The 21462-nt window shown below is 47.4% G+C and overlaps 1 protein-coding gene across 1 annotated transcript; it reads right to left on the bottom strand.

The window, feature by feature from the left end:
- Window positions 1-1467: 1467 nt before the first annotated feature.
- Window positions 1468-4664, bottom strand: LOC119279188. The gene is made up of 9 exons (XM_037560531.1): window positions 4583-4664; window positions 3013-3113; window positions 2887-2963; window positions 2640-2762; window positions 2531-2588; window positions 2372-2416; window positions 2011-2029; window positions 1793-1894; window positions 1468-1574 (listed from the first exon to the last, which is right to left on the bottom strand). Exons 1-9 carry the CDS (start codon window positions 4662-4664, stop codon window positions 1468-1470), a joined length of 714 nt encoding a protein of 237 aa, XP_037416428.1.
- Window positions 4665-21462: the final 16798 nt, after the last annotated feature.

Below are 21462 nucleotides of genomic sequence, written 5' to 3'. Positions count from 1 at the left end.
GGTGGTGCGGCTGGAGATGATAAAACTCAAGAAACGAGCGGAAGAAGCCGCTCGCAGGCAGGCCGACGCCGCGTAGGCAGTGCGAGTGGAAGATTACCCGCTCGACCTCTTCCGGCGCCGGCGAAACCTCCCTCTCCAGCGCAAGACGGACCCGCGTGTGATCCCTGCCCAGCAACCGCCGCGTCTTGTGGAGGAAGTCGATGTGGTCTTCACGGACGTTGGAGCCGTCCCAGGAGCTCGAAGTCGGAGCCATGAGGACGGGAAGGCGACGGAAAGCGCGGTGACGGAAAGCGCGGCGACGGAGAGCGCGCAATTCGGTGGCAGCAAGACTGCGACACGCCAAGAAGAATGGCGGAAAGGTGGCACGGTGGAGAGCCGCTGCGGCGACAGAGAGGAAGAAGAAGAAGGGAATGGCGGAGCAAGGGCAAGCGTGCCAGCGACTGCCGCTCCCCCTCCTCCCCCTACTTATAGCCCCGCGCGGCGAAGCCGAGGAGGCGAGGCGTGGGGGCGTGGGATTAACTGCGCCCACTCCCCCACGTCCCGCGATTATTGCGCCTTTACGACGAGTGGAAACCGCCGTCGGAAGACGTGCGGTCAGTTCGGGCCGCAAAAGATCCGCGCCCGGGCCGAGGCGTGGAACTGGCGGGCCTCGGTCCACATGGGCCACTACAAGAAATATGTCAACTTGTGACCACCACTAATGGTCACTGAAAGGTCATGGTTTTTCATTTGCGACCTTTTTGTGACCAAAAACAGAAGGTCAAAAGCTGAGGGTCGTAAACTGACTATAGCGACCTTCTCTGTGAGAAGGTCGTAGACGTTTACGACCAAAATATGCCTACTATGGCGTTTTGGTCACTAGCAACCTCCCCAGGCCATGTAGGAATCCAGCGTGGCAAGCTGATGTGGCACAAGATTCAGCCCAGTCAAATTCGGTTTTCTACATGGGCCGAGCCCAACAATTCGGCCTTTTAGTGTATTTTTCTGTCAATTTCTGCACGGGCCATACTTCCATATTAGGGGGCCTCGGCCTTTTTTGCAACATTTTTTTTATTTTCTGAAGCTTTTTTGTTTCACTTTTTAAACAGACCAATGCTTGTTGGGTTGTGGCCTTTTTCAACCCAATTAGTTGTCCACTATTAGATCTTGGATTTTGAAATAAATGTTTGGACAAAATTGTTTGGGCACAAGACCTCTTTAATCAAGTTACACACACACATCCGACATTGTTTCATATTCAAATCAGGAAAACTCAATGTCGAATTCAAATAATCCATCATACACATCACATAACACATCTCCCAGGTTTAGATAACATAACAAAATCATCTCAGGAATACATTCCCTTACACAGGAATTATGGCACATCTACTACTATCCTAACATGTACGTATATGCACGTGTGCTTGCTTGACCGGCGCATGCATCACTGTAGCGGCCAAGCAAGTAGGCATCTTTGACGTCTACTCACAACTTTCCTCGCACTAGAGAAAGAATCAAAACAAAAAATATTAGTAACATTAAATCAGAAAGTATATCCACATCACACAGAAGCCAAATACTATGAATTGATGATTAGTAGACATGGACATGATTCAGCTATGTAATGGCTACCACAAGCAAGTGACAAGTGTGTAAGCAAGCTGCTAGTGTACACAAGGTGATTGAGCTCCTACTGTTTAGTACGCATACATGGTAGGCTACTGCTGCCAGTGTTCTAAACCAACAGAGCATGCTATAGGAGCAGAAAATAGGGAGCTAGGGCTAGAAGATGGAGCCGACTCACCAGAGAGCTTGTGTTCGCCGCCGTACAAAGCTGCCATCACGCCGGTCGCCTCAAGAAGCACCACCGCGCCGGAGACGGTGCCAGACGTGTGTAAGAGCAGAGCACCTACTGCATCCATTTCCAAATAGAACAAGAACAAAAAATTAGGAAGGGTTGCAAACAAATTAGGAAGGGTTTCAAAAAAGGACAGTTATTTAGAATGACAACAGAAATTCAGCTAGTACCATGCTTTTCGTTCTCCAGCTAGTTAAAATGAGATACTCATTCATACAATAAAACATAGACACAATATGAATATTCATTGCACAAGTGCAAGTCATGCAAAATACTTCACTGCAACACATTGCGCCTAAACTTCGCATAAGATATAATTGATAAAAAACAGTTTGCTGCTACTGCCATTGGAAAACCGGCACCGAATTGAGCGGTAATAGAGATATATTTGATAAAAATCAGTTTACTGCTACTGCCATTCAAAATCTAACTGACCAACTGGTTCGAACACTAGGCAAAGTAAGACTGAAACAAGTAAATCGCCACCGAATTGAGCGGTAACAGAGAGGGGAGGGGAGACGTGCAACTTACAGCATCACTCATGGTATTCCACTTCTCACCACCGGCCTTGCCAATCTGCAATTCAACCAACCTAAACCATATCAGGACACAAAATTCACAAGGAAACTCATCTCACAGCACCACCAGTTCGAACGAACAACGAGACAAAGGCGGATGGGGGACGCTTACCACGGAGACCAGCTTGACGCCAGGGTGCTTCTCCTTGTACTCCTTCCTGAAGTTGTCCCTGCGAAGGCGAAGCACGCACAAAATCCCCGGTCAGGATGCGACGCCACACCACAGAAGCAACACGAATCGAACCAGGAACCAAGACTGGGACTCACATGAATATGAAGAAAGCGCTCGAGGGCACATGGGCTTGTTGGGGTCCTTCTCAGCCTTGATCTTCTTCACCGCAAGCCTGCGCCACCACAATGGAAACAACAACAGCAAACCAAACCGAGTCAAAACCCGACGTGAAATAGCAGTAGCCACTACGGGAAACAAAAACGAGACGGGGAGACGAGGGAGGGAGGGGTCGGGACCTGGAGTTGCCGGCGCAGGAGCCCACCTTTGTTAATATGTTAAAGAAAGTTGATTTGCCAACATTGGGTAACCCCAACTGCATGAAACATCAATAGTAAACTTCATATATCCTCTTATTCCTCTACTTGGCAACAGCAGAATAGTGCGCCAATCATCTCGTGCGCGAGGAAGTCCTTGTCGTCCACTGCCAAGCAGCAGGATGCTGGTGGAGCATCCCTCATCGAGCCTACAGGAAGTTTTGCATATAGTTAGAAAACCTGGAAACGTACAGGATGGACTACCATAACATAGCATTGAAGAAAGGAAAGCCCACAGAATGAAAACTGGGTCGCTAACTTGACTATCTTCCCCTCCAATTTATGTTGGATGAGGAATTACCTTAATATATGGTGCTGCAGTACACCTATTTTTCTAAATGAAATTAAGCTTACCACTTCCTGCTCTCAGATTTCAGTTCATTTCTAAACTCTGCATTCTATTTATACAAGCACATCTAATATTCTAATATATAAGCTAGATTATTGTTACCTTACTAAGCTCTTAATTATTATTAGTTTATAATGGAAATAAAGTACCCTAATGCATCCCCTATTAAATGACATTACAAACTTCAGTGTGCGTGTGTACTGATATGTTTACCCACATGTTGTGAAGCATGGAACATGACAAGAGAAATGGAAAGGATGCCCAACAGAACTCTTGGTCCATGGCATTATTTCTACTATAGTTGCAGACTTGGGAGTCCCACGTAGCTAAACCTTTTGTACATCATGATTTAATAAATAAGCTGAACATCCTTTTAACCTACTAATGAACACTACCTGGGCACTATTCAAATCTAGAGTCAAAACAGAAGGCACTAATTAATTCCTAGGATTGACAAATGTAAACCAGCGACAAAAGTAAAGAGTGCTACATCTAAAACCTGCTGATATCTGCTACAATGAATTCAATATGGAAAGTACCAACAAAATGGCAGTATCCTATCACATAATTTAGACAACATGTATAGGATAATGTAGCAGTACATGTGTGTGTACAGAAACCAAGTTCATTATGGAAAGTACCTACAAAATGGCAGTAAAAGGTTTTTCAGTTTTATGTTTAGTAGCACAGGCACCAAGTAGATCAGTCCATTTTTCAGTTCAGGGAAATTCAAGAAAATTTAGAAATGCCTAATTATTTTATATCCACTACAGAAGAATTGGCAGATTATCCTCAAACTGCATTCTTTACTGTAAGAGGGATGCTTCACATGTATGCATCACTTCCATTCGTACGTGCTAAGGCCAATTCAAACCACTGAGACTAGAGGCATTGAATCGTTTTACAGGGTAGAATCATTGTCCCAGATCTGAATTTTAGCTGCTATTATATCGCGAAATTGATTTTGGGTTTGGCGTGTGTGACACTAACTGCTGCTGAAAAACTGGCCATGGCCATGGTGGTTAATGCGAACGAAGATGGGCATGGAGGGGACGAGGGGCAGGGGCTTACTACTTCGATGTTGATCCTCTAGACGACGTGCAGCACATCAGCTTCTCCTTGGCTGGCCTCCTTCCTTCACAAGCTGAAGTAGACCATACTACAGCAGATCGGAGTGAGCAAACTGCAGAGAACGGATGAATCAAATGCGGGATGAAGGAAACTAGAAGAAGGAGAAGAAGAAGAGAAAGGGATTCATACCTAGCATACCATAGCCTCTCCTTGTGGATGTTGCGTTGCTGATCTTGCTCTTGGATAAGAGGGTGCTGAGGATCCAGAGGTCGGTCACCATGGCTGCCCGCGCATGGGCTAGGGTTTGAGGCGCGAGGAGGGAGGGAGGGAGGGAGACCTATGGAGGTGGAAGGAGGAGGGCGTGGTGGTGGCGGGGCTCCTCTCCCCGGCCGCGGTTTGGGCGTGGTGGCGGCGCGGATGCGGATGCGGAAACGCCGTGCGGTGCGGATCTGGCCCTACGGAGGGGAGGGGAGGGGAGCGGAAAGGAGGGGGCGCCGGCGGGGAGGAAGTTGGAGAGGAGCGCGGGCGGGAGGAGCAGGTCGAGGAGGACGATGAGGAGCCCGATGTGAGCCTGAGCAGAGGCGCATAGACGAGGAAGGGGCGGAGGCGTCGGCGAGGAGCTAGCAAAGATGGCGCTGGAGGTGCGGTGCCGAGGGCGGGACGAGCGCGGCAGCCATGCGACGGAGGGCGCCGAGTAAGGCCTCCGGGACGGGCGGTGGAGCGGGTGGTGGTACGCGGGCGCGGGCGGCGGTGTCAGATCTGAATCGGCGGGGTGGCGGCAGCGATGTGGGAGAGGGAGCACGTGAGGGAGGGACGGTGAGCGTGCATGGAGGGCGAGATGCGACGTGGATCTGGGAAGCGCGGGGCGTGGGGAAGGACTGTGATGGGGAAAAGGGAGCGGCGGCGCCGATGGGGAGAAGGGGTCATGCGGTGATTCGGGAGGGGGATGGGAGAGAGGAGTGTGTGGGAGAGTCCATGGACGGCGGGGCGCTCCGCCGGAGGAAGGTGGCGGCCGCGATCTGAAAGGGAGGAGGAGTGGTGTGCAAGGAGAGAGGGGCACGAGGACTCAGGAGAGCTAGGGTTTCGGCTTAGGTGGGCTTCGGGTGAGGACAGCCGTTGGATCCGGGAGCATCCGACGGTGATCCATCCATGATCCGCGTGAAACCCCCACGGACCAATCAAAATGCAGCACACGCGTACGATGTCATGACCATCTAAATTGGTCATAGTTAACTGAAAAGTTGGTCAAGGTTGATTAAAAATTCATTTTCCATTTTTTGAGTGCCCAAAATGAGTTCTTTTGTAAAGGATCTACCATATATTTATTTCAAAATTGTACCAAATCAATTTTATAAAATACTAGGACATATTTCATGCACAATTGACTAAATGGTTGGGTGTAAAAAGTTTTTATACACCTCTGGTGAAAAAGACAAATTTCGATCGATTCAGCTGGAAGCGGGTCAAATATGAACTACAGCTGTCTCATAGTTTGCTCTTTATTTTTTCCAAAAATCATTTCTAGGTTCATAAGTATCTGTTTAATCATACAAGCACAAAAAAAATTCCAAGATTCAACCACTAGCTAGGAACGGTCATGCCCGACGTTTTGACCACATTTTGAAACGGGCATAAAAAATTCAAAAAAAATCAAAAAATTGGAAAACCTTCGCATTGTGTCATTATATGTGACCAAGTTTCCAGGAAAAATAATAAACTTGTAATACGGTAATTATTTTAAAAAAAGTGTTCTCAGAAATGAGCTATCATGCGTGAAGATTCATGGCTTTCAAACCAAATGATCAATCCTATGGCCACATTCATGGCATAGTTTGTTCAAATGATCTCATATTCTGCACAAGGGTACATCTTGTAATTCCAAACAATGTTGCCTAAGGAAGTTTTCATTTTCTTTTCACGGAAAATTCATTTTTAATTTTCCGACTGCCCAAAAGGAGGATTTTTTGTGAAGGAACTACCAAATAATTGTTGCAAAAATGGACCAAATCAATTTTATAAAATACTAGGCCATATATAATGCACAACTGACAAAATGATTGGGTGTCAAAATTTTTGATCCACCTCCGATGAAAAAGACAAATTCTCGTCAATTCAGGTGGAAGCGGGTTAAATTTGAACTGCAGATGCCTCATAGTTTGCTCTTAATTTTTTCCAAAAAAGATTTCTAGGTAAATAAGTATCTATTTAATCATAGAAACACCAAAAAAGTTCCAAGATTCAACCACTAGCTAGGAACGGTCAAGCCCGCCGTTTTGACCGCATTTTGAAACGGGCATAAAAAATTAAAAAAAATCAAAAAATTGGAAAACCTTCGCATTGTGTCATTATATGTGACCAAGTTTCCAGGAAAAATAATAAACTTGTAATAGGGTAATTATTTTTAAAAATTGTTCTGAGAAATGAGCTATCATGCGTGAAGATTCATGGCTTTCAAGCCAAATGATCAATCTTATGGCCACATTCATGGCATAGTTGTTCAAATGATCTCATATTGTGCACAAGGGTACATCTTGGAATTCCAAACAATGTTGCCTAAGGAAGTTTTCATTTTCTTTGCACGGAAAATTCATTTTTCATTTTCCGAGTGCCCAAAAGGAGGGTTTTTTGTGAAGGAACTACCAAATAATTGTTGCGCAAATGGACCAAATCAATTTTATAAAATACTAGGCCATATATAATGCACAATTGACAAAATGGTTGGGTGTCAAAATTTTTGATCCACCTCCGGTGAAAAAGACAAATTCCCGTCAATTCAGCTGGAAGCGGGTCAAATTTGAACTGCAGCTGCCTCATTGTTTGCTCTTTATTTTTTCCAAAAATCATTTCTAGGTAAATAAGTACCTATTTAATCAGAAATACATGGTTTGATGGCGAGTATCGAGGTTTGTACGGTGGCCGAGGGCCCCAACACTAGAGCGCGTAAGCTCGCATGCCCGCCGCGTGGTCACCGCGTGACCGTGGCGTTGCCATGTGTTCTGGGCGGCCTAGGCATGTCTAGTGGGTTGGGCACTCCATAGGTAGGCGCTAGGAAGAAAATCACAACGTAAGATTCTCACGAGGAGACCGATCGATGCTCAAACATGAATAAGCAGCCAAGTGTTTGATTTGCGGTACGGGAAATGCACATGGCTAATGGGTGTGACTTTTGGCTAAGGATGATCAGTTACTAAGAAGACCATCTTCACAAGTTTTCACCTCAAAAAGGAGGAGCCTAGGTGGTACTTGCTTTGCAACGTACCACACTGGACATAAATACGAATGTTGAAGCTGGGCTCAAAATAATGAATGGATTGAGCTGGCATTTGATGGAGGATGGTTATTTAGGCATAGGAAAGCACTGTAGAAAATGGATACCATTTGGACATGCCAAAGTGGTACTTCCTTCACAAAGTGCTGCTCTGAACAAAATAGGAAAATGAATATTGTTGAGTTATTTTTGAACTAGGCAAGGAATGTTTTTGACATATTTGATGAAGATATGATCCAAAACATTTATGAGATTTTTTTGGGAATTTTTGGAATAACAGAAATATAGGTTGCTTCACAACCTAGGGCAAAAACTGCCACATGGACATGACACATAGGCAAAACTGATGAGATGGCGCCTAGTCATCACAACCCACCACAATCTACAAGGCTATGGCCATCTATATTGGTCGCTAACAACTAGAAATAAGGCAGCGGACTAGCACTGTTTGCTTTGTGACCATTTCGTGTAGGGAAATTACAACCTTTCTGACCAAAATGGTCGCAATGGTTTAGGGTTTGTAGCCCCCCGAACAGCTTTTGACCAATTGGTCTGAAATGGTCATAGATCTATGACCAGTTCTTCCAGGGTCACTGACAGAAGGTCACTAGTTGACATATTTCTTGTAGTGGGCGTCCCGTCATGCGCGTGGGCTAGCAGGCCCTTCCAGCCGAAGGGTGCCATGTGGCGCGCAGGCAGCGGGCGGCCAACCCGCAGCTTGGCCAGCAAACCAGCTGGTTCCTGCCTTTAGATTTCGAAGAAACTTCGCCGAGAAGGCATGCATAAGTGAAGCCGGCTCCTAGCTGCCGGCTCGTCGGGATAGGAAGCTGATTGAGCTTCTCGATTCTGCTTTCCGCCACGAAGCCCAACCAGCTTCGGGGACTAGTGTCGAAGTAAATGACCATGGGTAGCCTAGCCGGCTCCCTTTGGACCTTTTGAAAAAACAACAGGCCGATCGATCTTAGAGCACCCAAGACGTGGGGCCGCCTTCCTCCAGCCGACTGCCTCACAAGCCGACTACCGGAAGGCGGACCAGCCCTAAACTCTCTTGGAGGACGCCACGATAGGGCCGACTCCAAGAAGTCGGCCACGAAAAGTCCTACTCCAAGAAGCCGGCCCAAGAAGACCGACTCCAAGAGGCCCGCCCCTGGCGAGCCGCCAGGGTTGTGCCCTCAAAGTCTGCGCACCCATAACAATGATGGGACAAGGCGTGGCACCAGTGGAGCCTGCCACCCCCGAATCCCGGAGCACGCATGGCTACAGTATGTCGTACGGGGCAGACATCACCCGCCCGGCGTGGCACTGTTGCCATGCTAGTCATGACACCCTCCACGACGGGTTGCAAGTACGGCCCGCAGGCGGCGGGCCCCTTCTGTCAGAGAGACGCCCGAAGGCGGCTTTGCTTCCCCCGACCGGCCTGGGGCACGACCGGCTTCCTATGGCCGGCTTGCCCCCCTCTTCGGGGCACGCACACGATTAAGGAGACAAGATGAGGTAAGGCTATAGTGAGGGACCGCAAGGCGGCGGCACAGTATCCATGCTTACCTCGACAAAGCCCTCGTCATCAGAGGCAAGGCAACAGTAACCAGCGCCCAACAAGACCCCCAAGCAGTGGGGCCGGCCTGTCGTCCAATGAGCCGGCAGCCGACGGGACCCACCAGTCAGTGGGCCCCAGCAGCCGGCGGCCATATACACTGACAGCTGGGGCCCGGGCCCAACCGGATTACCATTGTACCCCCGGGAGGTAGGCCTATATAACCCCCCCGGGGCAACCATGCAAAGGGTTGATCTCAGATAGTTTTAGACACTACTATAAGGAGAGAAGAGAGCTAGCCTTGTCCTTCTTCCTCCTCACACCGAATAGCTCAAGGAGCCTCTTGTAGCTTCTTGTCGATCTAGTGATCATGCGGAGACCCCGCAGAGCAGGAGTAGGGGTATTATCTCCACGGAGAGCCCCCAACCTGGGTAAGATCCGCCTACGTGCATGTCTTCACCTCATCCCGTTTCCAGGCACCGGCGATGTGTTACTGGCTCCCACAATGATAGGCCATCCGTTGGCATATGTCGCACCTACCACCCAACACTTGGGGATGCCCCGGAAGGCATCCCCTCTTTCGTCTTCGTTCATCGGTAACTTTATTTGGAGCTATATTTTTATTCGCCACATGATATGTGTTTTACTTGGAGCGTCAATTTCTGTTGTTAGTATTTGCCTGCTGTTATTTAGAATAATGTTTTGCATCTTTTTTTTCAATAAAAATGTCAAGGATAGCCTTTACCTTGCTTATTTTGGTAGTATACTTGTTGCTGTTTGGAAACAGAAAGTTTACCGCTGTTGCAAAAATTCCCTATAAAAGTCAGAGAATGATATAATGTTGAATTTTTTTGCATATTGAGCTATGATAAATCTTCTACAGCATAGTATTTTTATCATAATTTTTGGAGTTAGGTAAGTATGATGAATCTTGCATTCTTTATAGACTATACTGTTTTGGCAGATTGCTGTTATGTTTGCATTGTTTGCATATTTTTGCTTGTTTAATGATTCTATTTGATGATATGAGTGTTAAATATGCAGAGACATTTAATATTCAATGTTGAATAATAATTTTAGTGATTTGTTACAGTAGAAGATGATAAGGTTTTTGCATTGGTTTATACTAACCTATCTCACGAGTTCTTGTTGAGTTTGGTTTGGATGAAGCTTTCGAGATTTAGGAAACCGTGATATAAAAGGAATTAAGGAGATACAAAAGCTCGAGCTTTGGGATGCCCAAGGCGCCCAAGATAATATTTCAAGAAGTCTCAAGAATCTAAGCTTGGGGATGCCCCGGTAGGCATCCCACCTTTCTTCTTCAACAACTATCGGTTAGTATCGGTTGAGCCTAAGTTTTTGCTTCTTCACATGAGTTGAGCTATCCTTGCAATGTCATTTTATTTTGCTTTGCTTGCTGTTTGAATAGAATACCAAGATCTGAAATTATTAAATGTTAGAGAGTCTTCGCATAGCTACATAATTATTTAACTACTCATTGATCTTCACTTATATCTTTTTGGAGTAGTTTGTCATTTACTCGTGTGCTTCACTTATATCCTATGAGTAAATGGTTGAATGAGTTGAATGTCATAAATCTGAAATTATATATGTTTGATTTGCTTATCCCATGGGGAGTAATGGCTTCACATCTAAGAAGTAGAGGTTTTAAATTTATTGAAGGTTAGCAAGCATTATATTGGTCATTTGAACAATTCATGAAAGTATATTGAAGGAAGAGAGATTTCACATACAAATATACTATCTTAGACATCTTTTCTAATTGTGAGCACTCATTAAGTATGACATGCTAAAGAGTTGAAGTTGGACAAGGAAGACAACGTAATGGGCTATGTTTTCTCACATCTCAGTTAAAGTATATTGTCATGGATCATTCAAACATGTTGAGTTTGCCTTTCCCCCTCATGCTAGCCAAAATTCCTTGAACCAAGTAGAGATACTACTTGTGCTTCCAAATATCCTTAAATCCAGTTTTTGCCATGAGAGTCCACCATACTGACCTATGGATTGAGTAAGATCCTTCAAGTAAGTTGTCATCGGTGCATGACTTATTAGTGTGAAGAAAATAAGCTTTATACGATCTTGTTATGGAAGCAATAAAAGCGACGGACTTCATAATAAAGGTCCATATACAAGTGGCAATATAAAGTGACGTTCTTTTGCATTAAGATTTTGTGCGTCCAACCATAAAAGCGCATGACAACCTCTCCTTCCCTCTGCGAAGGGCCTATCTTTTACTTTATGTCTTTTACTTTGTGCAAGAGTCAAGGTGATATTCACCTTTCCCTTTTTTCATTTTATCCTTTGGCAAGCACCTCGTGTTAGAAAGATCCTCATATATATATCCAATTGGATGTAAGTTAGCATGAACTATTATTGTTGACATCACCTGTCAGGACCCTGACTCGATGTCACATCGATCTAGCCGGTAACACCTCATATCACTTTGCGGCCTCACGCACGGTATCTCCACGGGTGTCGCCTTACCTTTGCCCGGGACCGTTAGCGCCTTTTGGCTCACGTATATGATAGTGTCGCTAGCATCCATATGATAAGAGCCCGGGCTGACATGACTAGTCGTAAACCCAAAGTGGCACAGACTTACAGGGACAGGCATCCATGACCCAGCTTCGAACGTGTCGGTCATCAGCAAGTGGGTCCGGGCTGAAGCACTGGGCTAGCAGGACTCCGGTAAACCGGGCTGTAGCGGGCTAACAGGACTCCGGTACTCAAAGCGTGACATTTCCCCGAAGGGACAGACACAGGAACGAAGAAGGACACATGCCGGCCAGCCTAAGTGTTCCAGAGCAGTAGCAAGCTACCATGGCTCAGCGGTAACACTAGGAGACATTTCCCGGTAAGAGAGGCTACTAAAGATAAACAACTAGATAGTCAGATCCCACACATACCAAGCATTTTAATCATACACACAATATGCTCGATATGTGCAAATACAACGACGCATCACAACATGACTCTACGACACAAGTACTTTATTTAAGGCTCAGGGAGCCATACATAACATACACAAGGTACGGGTCTCACGACCCAACATACAAGTCATACAGTCATACAAACCAGCAGCGGAAGTAACTTGTCTGAGTACAGACAACTAGTAAAATAAAAGAGGCTTGGAAAGCCTAACTATACTACGTGGTCCTTCACAAGCTCAGGGTCACCACCTGGGTCTTTAGCCTACTCGTTGATGTCAACGTCTACGTAGAACCCATCAGAAGGGGTTGCAGCGTCTTCTGTAAAAAATGTAAATTATAGCAACATGAGTACAAAGGTACTCAGCAAGACTTACATCAGATCCTACATACATGCATATTATCAAGAAGGGTTGGTGGAGTTATTGCAGCAAGCCAGCTTTGACTCTTGGCTAGACTATCCTACGATACTCCAACTTGAAATGGTTTTGCGCACACGAGTCCACTACTCACCACTTCAATACACTACCGAGGATCCATCTCCGTCTTCCTACGGAAGAGCCATCCTCGGCACTCACACTTATCTTGAGGCTTTTAACAGTTTCCATTTACTTGTCTATGAACTGTATAGGCAACCAAGTAGTCCTTTACCGCGGACGCGGCTATTCGAATAGATTATGGTAACCCTGCAGGGGTGTACTTCTTCATACATGTTTCCACCACTTAGCGTCTGCACATGACATGTGCTCGGCAGACTTCAAGCGAAAGCCGACGTGGGTGTAGACCACGACCTACCTGAACACTTAAGCCTCTAGTCCAGGTTTATCGCCTATTCAGGTTCCACCCGCAGGGAGTCCGGCCGAGGTTTCCCATACGGCCCCGAACGATGTGAACAGGGTTCCCGAGATACCTAACGGGTATTCGGTACACCGTGCCACGTACCTACCGCATCACAGCCCACCCCTACGGTCAGCACTGTCCACGGCCTCCAGTAGGCTACAAACACCAGAAACTACTTGCAACTCCTGGACAGAGAGCTAGGGTGAATAAGAAGTCGAGCGGGGTCATATTTCAGGGCCCAATGCATGGTAGTAGCTGTATCTTAAATCACGCATACAGATCTCAGTGCCTAAGGTCGGCTTCAATGAAACAACCCACCATGTACTCCTACATGGCCTCTCATCGATACCTTTACCAAATCGTGTTCACCACACCACTCTCATTACCGAGATAAACATTTCACTCTAGCCCATCACCCAGATGAGCCAGACCTGACACGACTCTAAGCATAGCAGGCATAGCAAGGTAGGAACAACACATACATATGGCTCAAACAACTCCTACACATGCTAGTGGGTTTCATCTAGTTACTGTGGCAATGACAGGTCATGCAGAGGAAATGGGTTCAACTACCGTAGCACACAGCAGTTTGAAACGCGTTGTCTTAATGCAGTAAAAGAGAGCAGGAGCGAGAACATGGGATTGTATCGATATGATCAAATGGTTGGTTGCTTGCCTGATGGTTCGATGCACTGATACGGTTCTTCGTTAGGGTATTCACGGTACTCCTCGGAGGCAGAACCTGTCGCAAAGGACACCGATACACAACCATCACCAAACAATGTGCAACAATATGATGCATGCATGAAACATGGCAATATGAGTGTGTTGGGCTAATGCAACTAAAACCAGAAGGGTTTGAACAAATTTGAATCAAAGATTCAAATTTCAAACTCAAACATGGCCTTTTAAAGTGCTTTTCCTTGTTCTGCTTAAAACATCAATTTAACTTGTTTGATCATGCATGAAAATAGTACAGATGGATAGATTGGATTTTTCTGATCATTTTTCATATATAATTTGTCCAATTTGGAGTTACAGAATAAAAGTTATGAATTTTTGAAGTTTAAATTATATTCTGGAATTTCCTGATTTAAATTAAATCCAGAAAATCAATTACTGCGTCAGCCTGACGTCAGTGTGACGTCAGCAGGTCAACGGAATAGGTCTGGGTCAAACCTGACAGTGGGTCCCGCATGTCAGGGTGATTATTTTAATTAAAATTTAATTAAAACTAATCCTGTTTAATTAACAGGGCTGGGCCCCACCTGTCATTGACTCAGGGGAGTCAACCAGGGCCCACCCGTGGTCAAGGTCAAAGCCAGCAACGCCGGCGTTTAGCCGCCGGCGAGCCCGACGCGGCGGCGGGAGTGGTTTTGGCCATTTCGGCCACCAAATGGGCCGCGGAGACCACCGGAGTGGAGCTGAGGACAAACCGCAGCTCTTGGCGGAGTCCGTTGGGGTCGGGGTGGCCGGAGTTGGCGCCGGCGACGACTTTGGCGGCCACCGGGGTTCGGTCGAAGATGAACTTGGCGCTAGAGGGGTCGGTGAGGCTCGTGGAGTGGCTAGCTAGGTGCTGCGGGACTCGGTGAGTAAGATGGACACCATCTTGTGGCCGGAGTGTGGCCGGAAGCACGTCGGCGACGAGATCCGCGGCGGTGCGGGCGTGTGATCCTCGTGCGGTGGCTACACGGCTCAGGAATGAGAGAGAGAGAGGGTCGGAGGAGTAGCTAGGCTCACAGCGCTCCCGTAGAGGCCACCGGCGAGGTCGGGGACGAGCTGAGGCGGCGACGGCGTTGAAGGGGATCTCCGGCGACGGTGAGCTCGGGCGAGGTCGGTGCGGTGGTCTCGGGCCGCACGAGCACACGGGGCTCGGCTAGCTCGATGAAGTGGACGGCGGCGGAGCTCCTGGACACGGTGGCACGGCGTGGGGTGGACGGAGGGCGTGGCTACGGCGAGGGGGTGGCGGCGATGGCGTCGGCCATGGCTGGGGCGTGCGAGGGGGAGGAGCTGGAGAGGAGAGGGGGTGTCTGGGGGGTTCGGGGGAGAGAGGGAGGCCGATCCACGGCGTTAGCCGGGCGAGGGAGGCGGCGAGGCGGCGAGCAGCTGCGTGGCGAGCTGCGGTGCCGCCGCCGAGCACCTTGGCTGCCTGCCTGGCGAGCCAAGCAGCTCGCTGGAGCGGTGGCCGGGCTGGGCCGGCCAGGTGGGCTGGCTGGTGGGCCTGCGGTGGCGCCAGGTAAGTTTCCCCTTTTTTTCTGTTTCTGTTTTCTTTTTTTAATATATCTGCAACTTTGTTGAATTTAATAAAATACCTAGGCAACTTCAAAAATCACCAAATTACTCCTGGTCCATAGTTGGATTATTTCCAACATGAAACATTTTAGTTTGGAGGTATTTGAGCATTTAAATATTTTATATAATTTTAAATGCCCAAATTCAAATATTTATGATTTAATTCAAAAACCCTAAGATGGCCTAGGAAAATGTGCACCACTTTTGGCAGGGGTTCTGAACCAAGACAAAAATGATGGGCATTTTAGAAGGGCATTTCAGGTTCATTGAAAAAGTTTTTAGTAAACCCTAGTTGGTTTCAGAGGGGACTGGGGGTTCTGTCATCCCCATTTCAAGTTTCTGATGAAAAAGTAAACATGATGCCACACTCCAATGCATGACTAGCTAGGGTGTGACAACTCACCCCCACTCAAAAGAATCTCGTCCCGAGATTTGGGTTCCTCCGGAAAGAAGGCGGGGTACTCGAGTCGAAGACGATCCTCCCTTTCCCAAGTTGCTTCATCCTCAGAATGGTGCGACCATTGAACCTTGAGAAACTTGATATTATGACGTCGAGTGATACGTTCGGCCTGATCGAGGATACGAACGGGGTACTCTCGATATGTAAGATTATCTTGGAGATCAAGCGTTTCGTTGTCCACTCCACGGATAGGATCCGAGAAGCAACGCCTGAGTTGGGAAACGTGGAAGACATCGTGGACTCTGGAGAGGTGCGGAGGTAGTTCCAACTGGTAGGCAACTTCTCCTCGTTTGGCGAGAATGCGAAAAGGTCCAATGTAGCGAGGAGCCAATTTGCCTTTGATACCGAAACGATGGGTTCCCTTCAGAGGGGTGACCCGAAGATAAGCCTTCTCGTCAACCTCGAAAGTCATAGCCTTATGCTTTCGGTCATATTGACTCTTTTGACGGGATTGGGCTGTTTTCAACTTTTCGCGAACGATGCGAACTTGTTCTTCCGCTTCCTGAATCATATCCGGGCCAAAGAATTGTCTTTCCCCGGTCTCTGACCAGTTAAGGGGTGTTCGACACCGTCGTCCATAGAGAACTTCAAAAGGGGCTTTACCCAAGCTAGATTGATAACTGTTGTTGTAAGCGAATTCGGCAAATGGAAGGCACTTCTCCCAGTCCATTCCGAATGAGATAACAGAGGCTCGAAGCATGTCTTCTAGAATCTGATTGACGCGTTCCACTTGACCACTCGACTGAGGGTGGAAAGCAGTGCTGAAGGAGAGACGGGTTCCCATAGCATTTTGGAAACTTTCCCAAAATCGAGAGGTGAAGAGACTTCCTCGATCCGAGTTAATTTCCAAAGGAACACCATGGAGAGACACTATTCGGGAGATGTATAAGTCTGCCAGCTGACTAGCGGTTATACTCTCACGAACAGGTAAGAAATGGGCTACTTTGGAAAGACGATCGACAACGACAAAGATAGCATTATTCCCTCTCTTGGTCCTGGGAAAACCGGTAATGAAATCCATACCAATTTTATCCCATTTCCATTCAGGAATAGCTAGGGGTTGAAGGGTGCCAGCAGGCCGTTGATGCTCTGCTTTTACTCGACGACAGACGTCGCAATTAGCAATATACTGAGCAATTTCTCTCTTCATCCTAGTCCACCAGAACCTCTGGCGTAGGTCCTGATACATCTTAGTACTACCGGGATGAATAGTGAGAGGGGATTCATGAGCCTCCTTAAGGATCAACTACCATAGATGCTGGTTCTTGGGAACCACTAGACGGTTCTCAAAGTACACAACACCATGATCATTTGTGGAGAAACAACTAGCACCTACGCTAGCAATGTTCTCCTTGATCGTAGCTATTCCCTTATCTCGCTTCTGGGCAGCAATAATTTGATCCGTAAGAGTAGGTTTCGCCACCAAGGTGGAAAGAAATCCTTGAGGAACAATGTGAAGGTTAAGCTTCCGAAATTCCTCATGGAGAAGCGGTTGACTTTGTTGTAACATCAGATTGTTACAATAAGATTTACGACTTAGCGCATCAGCCATGACGTTGGCTTTCCCTGGGGTGTAGGTTATTCCTAAGTCGAAATCTGTGATCAACTCGACCCAACGTCTTTGCCTGAGATTCAAATCCGGTTGGGTGAAGATGTACTTCAGACTTTGGTGATCAGTGAATATTTCGCAACGATTACCGAGGAGGTAATGCCGCCAGGTCTTAAGCGCATAGACTACGGCTGCAAGCTCTAGATCATGAGTAGGATAATTCTCCTCATGTGGGTGCAATTGCCGTGAAGCATAGGCAATTACGTGTCGATCTTGCATGAGAATGCAACCTAGTCCTTGTCGCGAGGCGTCGCAGTAGATGACAAAGTCCTTAGAGAAATCTGGCGGTACCAGTACGGGAGCAGAAGTCAGGCGTCTTTTCAGTTCCTGAAAGCTGTGCTCACATTGTGGAGTCCACTCGAACTTCTTATCTTTCTTGAGGAGTTCGGTTAGAGGTTTGGCAACCTTGGAGAAATTCTCGACAAAGCGACGACAATAGCTCTCTAAGCCCAGAAAGCTCCGAACTTGCTTGACCGATTCAGGTGGAGTCCAGTTAAGGACGGCTTGAACTCGCTCAGGGTTAACAACAATACCTTTACCAGATATTACATGACCCAGATAGGTCACTTCTGACAGCCAGAATTCACATTTAGAAAATTTGGCATAAAGGCGATGCTCTCGAAGTTTCTTCAACACTAGCCTTAGATGTTCCGCATGTTCTTCCTCGTTCTTGGAGTAGATGAGTATATCATCGAGATAAACTACGACGAATTTATCCAAATATTCCATGAAGATTGAGTTCATTAACCGAGAAAAGGTGGCTGGAGCGTTGGTTAAACCGAAGGACATGACGGTGTACTCGTATTGGCCATAACGAGTAACAAAGGCCGTTTTAGGAATGTCCCCGTTTCTGATTTTGATTTGATGGTAGCCCAACGTCAAATCCATCTTGGAGAAGACTGAGGATCCAGCGAGCTGATCGTACAGGTCGTTGATCCTGGGAAGTGGATATTTGTTCTTGATTGTGACCAAATTGACAGGTCGGTAATCTACAACCATCCGGTCTGTACCATCCTTCTTCTTGACGAATAGGACGGGGCAAGCCCACGGAGATGAGCTAGGTCGGATGAAACCCTTTTTCAAGGACTCATCGAGTTGTTTCTTAAGCTCGGCTAGTTCTAGGGGGGCCATCTTATAGGGTCTTCTAGCAATCGGAACGGTTCCGGGGATGAGGTCTATTACGAACTCAACATCCCTGTCAGGTGGTACACCTGGCAATTCCTCTGGGAAGACATCCGGGAAGTCACGGACTACCGGCACGTCCTCAAGGTCTGGCAAAGGGCTGGCGTTAAGAGAATATAATTGTCGCTTGGCTATTCGGGTTAGGACATTGACTATCTTGCCCGAAGGGTGAGTGAGTTGAACAGTCCTAGAGAAGCAATCAATTTTGGCTTGATGAGCTGACATCCAGTCCATACCCAAAATGATATTAATATCTGAAGATTTAAGGGCTATCAAAGACGCGAGGAAAACAAGTCTGTCGACTTGGATTTCATTTCCATGGCTTACTCTAGAAGTTTGCCATTTGGATCCCGGAGTTTGAATTACCATGGAGGTTGGCATATCACCGAATGCCACGTTATGCAAGCGAGCATAGTTTTCAGATATAAAAGAATGAGAGGCTCCTGTATCGAAAAGAACAGATGCCGGGTGGCAATTAACAAGAAGCGTACCGAGAACGACGTTGGGATCCTCTTGAGCTTCTTCGGCAGAGATACAGTTGACATGGCCACGTGAAGCGGTGACCGGCTTGGCGTGGAATATTTTTCCTGTCGGCTTGCCACGGCCAACAGCTTTAGCAGACTGGTTGGGGTTGGTCTGGGGGCACTCACGCATGTAGTGGCCAGATTCCCCACACTTGAAACAAGTCACGGAACTGGTACGTGGAGGAGCATTGTTAGTTGGACCCCCATAGGGCTTGGCTGGAGCAGACTGTTGAACGGGGCGAGGCGCCTGGAAGGATGGCCTCGGTGTAAACCTGGGTGGCAGGGCGGTGTTGGGTACCCACACGCGGCGCTTCTGAGGACCAGCACCGGATGAGGAACCCATGTCACGGCCATGCTTGCGTGTTGCGTCATAGTCAGTCTGACCAGTTTCAGCACTGATGGCTTTGTTGACAAGTTTCTGAAAAGATGTGCACTCATGCAGACGGAGGTCGCGGCGAAGCTCAGGACTAAGGCCCTTACGGAACCTTGCTTGCTTCTTGGCATCAGTAGACACTTCCTCAGTTGCATATCGTGCGAGATTACCAAACTCCCTGCTGTAAGCATCCACAGAAAGTCGGCCTTGGGTGAAACTGCAAAATTCTTCACGTTTACGGTCCATGAGACCCTCCGGAATGTGATGTTCACGGAAAGCCTCACTGAACTCAGCCCAAGTAGTGACATGGCCCGCCGGGCGCATAGCTCCATAATTCTCCCACCATAAACTGGCGGGGCCTTCAAGATGATATGAAGCAAAGGTGACCTTGTCAGCCTCCGCTACCAGCGCGGAACGCAGTTTGTGAGAGATACTGCGAAGCCAGTCATCAGCGTCGAGAGGCTCGACGGAGTGGTGGAACGTGGGTGGATGTAATTTGATAAAATCACTGAGTGACACCACGTTAGTCCTCTGATGGTGTGCTGTGTTCTGTTCAATACGCTCCAACAAACGGTTGGTCTCCCGCTTGTTTCTCTCAGCTTCCATCATAACCTCGGCTAGTGAAGGAGGATGAGGCAGATTTGCATCCCTGGCTTCACTGCCTTCGGCCTGCTCTTGAGAAGCAGGGTTAGCGCGCGTGTTGACCATCCTAGGTAAACAAGACAATGATTTAGTCAGGATGGCAAAATTCCGACATAGGGTAAAAATGTAAGGAATAACTCGAAATGCAAGATGATCATCCGTATGACATGGTAGATACAGAAACTGCTTCTTTATTCCATCGTCATACGCACCATACAGGGTTTAGTACAAGACCAAACAAAGTACTATTACGGTGAAAGATGATTACATCTCATCGGAGGCATTCCAAGCCCCTATACATTATTTTCCTACACCTCCGGAAGGAGTACAAACTAGGTCATATCCCACGAGTCACGCGGGACGATAGACGACACAGCTAGTGCGAACTAGTGATACTACCACTAACTCAGACCGATCCGTAGTAGTCTTCGTAGAAGTCACCTCCATAGCCTGGGAGCTCAACATGATCATCCGGAAACAGACGATCTCGCGGAGCTTGTGGACCATAGGGGCTAGGATGGGGTCTTGGACCAACAGACGGTGGCCTGCGGGGCCCGCGAGGTGGGGTGATGCCTCCTACATCACGCCAAACCATCACGTCTGGCAGAGCAGATCTCACAGGATAGAGATCGCGCATATCTGAGAATCCAGCTTGCACCGCCGGTGCGAACCGAGTCAAAGTGGCCCAGTGGTCAGCACGGGTATTGAAGAGCTCTAACCTTAAGGCCCGATTTTCATGGTCCTTATCCTCGAGCATCTCAGCAGTGGTGCGAGTCCGTGAATCCTCCTGAGTGGGGTCAGCATAGATAGCCTGGAGATACCCTTGTGCTCCCGGAAGTGATCGTGGCATATACCGGAAATCAGAGTCCCGAAATAGACCAGATCTGACTCGCATAATGGTCATCATAGAGTAGGCGGCGTCCCGCACAGCCATCTCAATAGTAACCCCGAGACCATAGGAGCAGTGAAGAGGCTCGGTGGATCCAGGATAAGATGGAAATATCCTGACAATGCAGAGATACTGGCTTTGATTAAAGTCTCGGAATTGCTCTTCGACCGTGTACTCAGGATACCAGCGGTATCCAGCCTCAATCATTACCCTGACCAACTTGGCAGTATGGCCGGGTACATCTAGGCATCGAGTCAGGCGAACCACTTGATTGAGGTCGCGAGTGGCCATCTGAAAGCACAATCATAATGCAAAGGCATTAGAATTTCTAGCGAAATTTTGGCAGCATAACAGCTGTAACTGCTCAAGAAGGATTTTGAGACATTTGACAAAGGATTTCATACACACTCAACATCATCATATCAAAGTTCTGAATCCATTCTAACAACATAATGTGGTAGTAGAACTGAACTAGGCTTGTATCCATCAAACTTATAAGGTACTACTGATTAGT

The sequence above is a fragment of the Triticum dicoccoides genome, chromosome 3B, assembly GCF_002162155.2.
Source record: "Triticum dicoccoides isolate Atlit2015 ecotype Zavitan chromosome 3B, WEW_v2.0, whole genome shotgun sequence".
Lineage (NCBI taxonomy): Eukaryota > Viridiplantae > Streptophyta > Magnoliopsida > Poales > Poaceae > Triticum > Triticum dicoccoides.
This window is presented reverse-complemented; position numbering and strand designations above follow the sequence as displayed.

Coding starts and splice junctions, on each gene's coding strand:
- LOC119279188 (XM_037560531.1), bottom strand. CDS start 4,664: ATGGTGACCGACCTCTGGATCCTCAGCACCCTCTTATCCAAGAGCAAG. Junction 2,589..2,639: donor CGATTCGTGTTGCTTCTGTG/GTGTGGCGTCGC, acceptor TCGCCTTCGCAG/GGACAACTTCAGGAAGGAGT. Junction 1,575..1,792: donor GTACGGCGGCGAACACAAGC/TCTCTGGTGAGT, acceptor ATGTCTACTAAT/CATCAATTCATAGTATTTGG.